The sequence below is a fragment of the Anoplophora glabripennis genome, unplaced genomic scaffold (genome assembly GCF_000390285.2).
Source record: "Anoplophora glabripennis isolate ALB-LARVAE unplaced genomic scaffold, Agla_2.0 scaffold584, whole genome shotgun sequence".
NCBI classification, from domain to species: Eukaryota; Metazoa; Arthropoda; class Insecta; order Coleoptera; family Cerambycidae; genus Anoplophora; species Anoplophora glabripennis.
The window spans coordinates 29,540-35,482 of NW_019416664.1; the positions used below are offsets into that span (position 1 = coordinate 29,540).

The 5,943-nt window shown below is 29.9% G+C and overlaps 1 protein-coding gene across 1 annotated transcript in view; it reads left to right on the forward strand.

Moving 5' to 3' along the window:
• Nucleotides 1-1,138: 1,138 nt before the first annotated feature.
• The window catches only part of LOC108912679 (kinesin-like protein Klp10A), a 92,973-nt gene continuing 88,168 nt past the window's right edge, over nucleotides 1,139-5,943 (forward strand). Inside the window, exon 1 of the mRNA XM_018717996.1 lies at nucleotides 1,139-1,341. Coding sequence (XP_018573512.1) covers nucleotides 1,284-1,341 — 58 coding nt within the window. The 5' untranslated portion in view covers nucleotides 1,139-1,283. The remainder of the gene's footprint in view (nucleotides 1,342-5,943) is intronic.

Consider the following 5,943-nt stretch of genomic DNA (forward strand, 5'->3'; position numbering starts at 1 on the left):
TTTCGGGTGCAAACTTCGAACTCGAACATATACTACTGGAGGCAGCCTGCCAATGGCCGGACACATTACAAAGTGAAAAAAAAGATTGCTGCTTTAAAGGTATTGCTATCTCTCTCGCCGAACGTGATTGGCTCACGACTGATCCCACGTGACAGGAACAGCCAATCATATTCGGCGAGAGAGAGATAACATGTTTATGGCAACATCTCCCTCTTCGCCTTATAACGCGCTCAGCCGTTGGGATGTTATCTTCTTATCTTCAGTAGTATATGCTCGAAGGGTGCAGAACATTAAGATCTTGGTACACGATACTCTTTTTAGTTTAGATATTTGCATTGCAATGCATATTTGCCCACATTCATGTTCCTTTGATTCTGCAAATTAACTTCAATTCACGTCTTTTATTGTATAACTTTTTATTAATGATAAAAATAATAAATAAGCTTTTTGACACCGAAATAATGTAAATTGCATACACGAATAAAAAATAAAAAGATTACTTTCAATTGTAGTTTCAACTCCGCAGGCTCAAGCGTCAAACACCACAAAATCGGCTGGTAGTTCAGGAGTCGGAGGGAAAAAAAGTAGATCACTCCGATGTAGTATTACGTTGTTATGTCCTGGAATGCATAAAAATACAAGTCCTCTGGAGTGCTTTTAAGTAAAATCAAAATTATAGGCAAAAAAGTGTACTATTACCAGTACTTTGTAATCAATGTACTGAATACTTTTGTTATATCTTATATATAAAATTCTCGTGTCACAATGTTCGTTCCCGTACTCCTCCGAAACGGCTTGACCGATTCTCATGAAATTTTGTGAGCATATTGAGTAGGTCTGAGAATCGGCCAACATCTATTTTTCATACCCCTAAATGTTAAGGGTGGTCCACCCCAAAATTTTTTTTTTATTTTTTGGACAAAATTTTCTGTTTTTATTTTTTAAACAACGTTTGTCGGGTCATTTAGTACCAATATAATAAATTTAAAAGAAATGCTTAAAATACAAAAAAGCAGTGATTACATTTTTGCAGTATAAAATTGCATAATTGTATCTAATTTAAATTATCCCGCTTAAATTTTTGACAAGTGCATGCGCTACCAGCATGTCTTCCTACTTGCTAACTGTAGGGTAGCGATCGTATATTGTTGTCAGTTGTCAGTTGAAAGTGAGATATTAGTTGACGATTTAAAAGTAATTGCGAATTCGTATTATTTATATTTAATTTATTTTCCGTACTTAGTGTAATATATAGTTTTTGAATACTACCACACATTCTAGAAATGGATAGGTCGGATATTCTTCAAATAGGCTCAAGTATCAACATAAAAAGAACTGATGGTAAGTGTTTGCAATTTATTTCACTTACATTCATTACAAAAAACAATGAAGTATTGTAGCTGCTGTGAGTTTTTGCTGGTTGGGTGTATTTGACATTAAGTCATAAAATTTCACAGCTTACAGAATGATGCGGAGTACTAACTTTTCATATAACGTTTTTTTTTGGTTAGATTATTGACATTATTCGGTATTTCTGTTTCTTTACACATTAAAATATACATGAGAAAAGTACTGGTATTTTTTTTACAAATTTTTCTCGTTTATCAACAATGCTACTTCCCTAACTTCCATTAATATACATTAGTCTTCGTTCAAGAGAATAGTTTTAACAAATGATGAACTTCACTGTTTTAATTCTGAAAGTTATCTTGTATATGTATATTTCTTTAAGATAATCTAAAATTAACTTGCCGTTACCTAAAATGTTAGGTTACGGGTACAGCCCATCGAGTCGGTATTCTCACCGATAAAGTATCTTTAATTCAGGGTTAATTCTTGTAAATAACATTATATCATTTTCTAGTTTTAATAATGATATATAATAACAACGATTCTAGAACAAATTTAAAATTTATATCAGTTGCCCATATACATTTTTTAATTCATGTATGGGAAATAACCTTAAAAGTTAGGTCTTGTCTAATGAATATATTATTAAATTTCAAATTATTTATTTCATATGGGTTTTATGCATAGGTAGTTCTTCTCTTAACTATTATGTAAACAGCAGCAGGACGAAATTGTAAGATTTATACGATTAATTGCTAAGATAAATTGATTTAATGTTGCATGTGTTTTCTCTTTTAGTACCTACTTGAGTAGGCAATATGAATCATATCATAGCGTGTTATTAAGATTTCAGTGACAAAAGTATACTTACTTGAAGATACTAAAATCCATTCAATGATAGTATCTAAGTAGGTACTAAAGTAGTTTATAAATAAACGATACTGAATAAAATTGATTTAAAAACGAGCACAGTTAACTGATTTACGCGATTGTCAGAAATTATCATAATTCAGTTCTAGTAGTGAATTGCAGCAAAATAGATTTAGAATAGGGATAAATATGAACAAAATTATTGTAATTAACAATATTGATAAAATAGTAAATTAATAACTAGCATGAATTGACTGACATTGTAAATTTGCGAGAATAGTTTTTTGTTTGAACATTATTGGACGAAAGATGTAACTATCATATTTACATGAAAGTTTTAATAGGTACCTATTCCAAACTGTTTAAAGGGATAAATTTATACCATTTTAACTACAGTTGGAACTCCTACTCCATTAATATAATTCACATACCCAATTTGGGTGTCTACTCGAAATCTAACATTTTGTCTTATACCTATATAAACTATTTGGGAACCTATTACTTGATACAAGGAGGACAACATGACGTAAACGTGAACATGATGACACCTTATATGGATTGCATATGTAAATGCAAGGTCGTTTTACCTGATTCAACCAACAGCCAATTATTATGGACTATTGTTATCTTGTGGATTTATGGAAAAAAATATGAAGGCGTATATTTGAAATCATTGATTTTGAAAAAGGAAGTTAATAATTAACATTTTATGCAGCAAATGTGATATACTTTGCTCAACATTTATATAATTTCATTTTGAATTCCTTTATCTAATTTTTTTTATATATAAAAAATAAGAGTACCTTCCCAGATATCTTATGTATATTTGTAGCTTCAACTATGGTATGTGATTACGAATTTACGCAGTATTATTCAAATCGTACATCTTATGTAAGGAATAGTTTTAGGTGATGACTTCCAGTATTTCATCCTCAACTTGCTTACTTTTACCCTATTTTTTAATTTGAAAAATATTAATCTCTAGACTATTAGAGAACTCTTGTTTAATTTTCATAAGTCGAATCGTTTTCGAGAAATTTAATTTATATAATAGAATGCCTTTATAGATTAATAATAAATTTCTCAACATTTATCCCATATACAAGGTGTCCTATTTTAATGTACCAGACCGCATAAACTTTTTAATTCGACTTTTATAAAAAAAATATATCGAACAAAAGTTAGTCAGGTTTCTTGGTGGTCAAATTAAGGTAACCTTGAAGTTAATTATCAAGGTCAACCTTGATTTTTTAAATGGAAACCCATATTTTTTATTGCAGATTAGTATTCTGTTGGAAAAAATACGTGACTTTTGTATGAAACATTTTTTTGAAGTACGCTATACTTTTACTGTTCCATTTTAATTCTCAAGAAATAAGCAGGTTGGTGAAAAGTATTTCCAACAAGAGTTATCGGGTTTCAGGGGGGGGATTAAATTACCGTGACCTTGGGGCTAAAAGGCTAAAAAAAGACCGAATAATATTACAAAACTCTTGGTTGATTCTAAAAAAAGGTGGCGCATAAGAAAATGAGAGAGATGATAATTTTGGATCTTTTTTTCTGGGGTGGGTACCGGGCTTTCTGAGGTGGGTACCGGGCTTTCTGAGGTGGGTCTTGCACACTGGATCTGCTCTCCTGCCCATGAAAGTACTTGTCTGAAAATTGTTCGAAATGTGTAACGTTTCAAAATATGCGAATTTATGGAATTTTAAAAATTTATTAAAAATTATCATGACAGTTTTTCCTTGAATAGTCGAAGATCAATATTTTTTTATTAAGGAAAAAATAAAAAAGTTGGGGACAGTATTTTTAAGAAATTATAAAAAAAATATCTATCATACACATTTAAAGGAACCATTATTATCCATTTTCGGAAAAGTTTATCTTTTTAATATATTATCTGTCCTAAAAATATCAGAAGACAATTTCTAGCCACTATGTGTTTTTAAAAGTAATACCCTGTTATTTTATAAAACATTATAATTTTATATAACATGGAACAAAAAGCGAATGTTCCATTTGAAATTGAAAAGTTTTTATGATTTGAAGGTCACAAACTGTAACCGAAAAATAGAACACTTGGTATAAGATCCTTGTAGTCCCTGTCAATTGTCAATTTTTTTTATTCAACAAATATCTTCAAAACTACTGAGGTTTATAAGCATAAAATCCTATATTGACGTAAAGGATATTTCGTATAGATTTTGATTAGGTATGAAAATTATTGTGTCCGGATAAAAATGGACTCAACTTCCAGGATAACTTCTTTGAGTAAAAATTAGATTTTTATTTAGATTTAGATCAAGTTACCTTAATACAATTTTGCTTTAAAAAATTACAGACCGTCAATTTTAAAGATATTTGAATGAAATTTAATATGGTAGAGTTTTTGGGGTTGTAGAATTTGAATGTGTATTATTTTTTACTTAAAATATAGAGGGCGCCAAGAACATCTTAAGCAGTCGTTCGTTTTTTGCCGTAATTTTTCTTGTTGGTAAAGATTTTGAGAAAACGCAGCTGTTTTTAAGTCCACGTTACTTTAAAAGAATTATACTTGTTGCATGTAGCTAAAATGCACTGTTCTAGAAAAAGATGGATTTCATTTTTTTATAGCAATAATCAACCGAGTATTTGAGGTTTTCTAGTCAAATTAAAGTTTACTTTTTTGCTGAATTTGCGCGGGAATTAAATGTTTGGGTTTGGAAACGAAAATTGGGGGGTGCATGAGATGTAAATGGGAGTCTATGAAAATTGATTCTCATAATACTTACTTTCTTATAATAGATAGTCATATAAATTACATATGGAGTAAACATTTTTTCATTTTTAAAACATAAATGTTTATGAAACAATATTTTAAGCTAGATTTGGGAAACTCTATAACTCCATGCTTTAATCATGGGAAAATTCGAGATCGATGATGGAGACCATTCTCCGTCGACCAATAATTTAATTGTTTTGAATTTTAATTAATGCTAATTAGAATATTCTCTTGAGTTTCAACCTATTTAGTTTTACTTATAACAATTTGTTATACTTTTGTTATACTTTTGTTATTAATAATAATAATAATAAAATTTTTTGTCCATAATATAAATACATAGTTACAAAGTGAGGTTACCTCAAAAATCTTAATTTAGACAAAAAGGAAGTACGCTCAGTACACCACAAGTGGTTTCCTGATCTTCCGCGCATCCTAGAAGCATGTGGATATTCTAACATAGTAAAAATTATATACACACATATACATACACATGTAATATATAATATATATAAAGTATACACGGTAATATAAGACAAAACGAGAAAAGACTTAGAAATAATCATTGAAAAAACATTTCTTTAAGGACATTCTGAAACAATACAGTGACATTGATTTTAACTCGGGACTTAACTTGTACAATTTTACAATATTAAAAGAAAAGGATCGCTCAAAGAATGTAGACCTGTGTCTAGGCATGGTTAATAAACCTTTGCTACGAATATTGATATTGTGTACGTCGGTTCTAAATGTTAATTTATTATAAAGGTAGGGGGGTGTCTTAGTAATAATTAATTTATGATAGAAGCAAAGAGCATGATAATTTCTTCTTACTATCATCGACAACCATTTTAATTTTTTAAAGGAATTAGATATATGGCTAAACTTCCTTATACCACATATAAACCGAACACAGGCATTTTGCACTTTTTGTATTCTGTTACAATCGGAACTGTCTATAC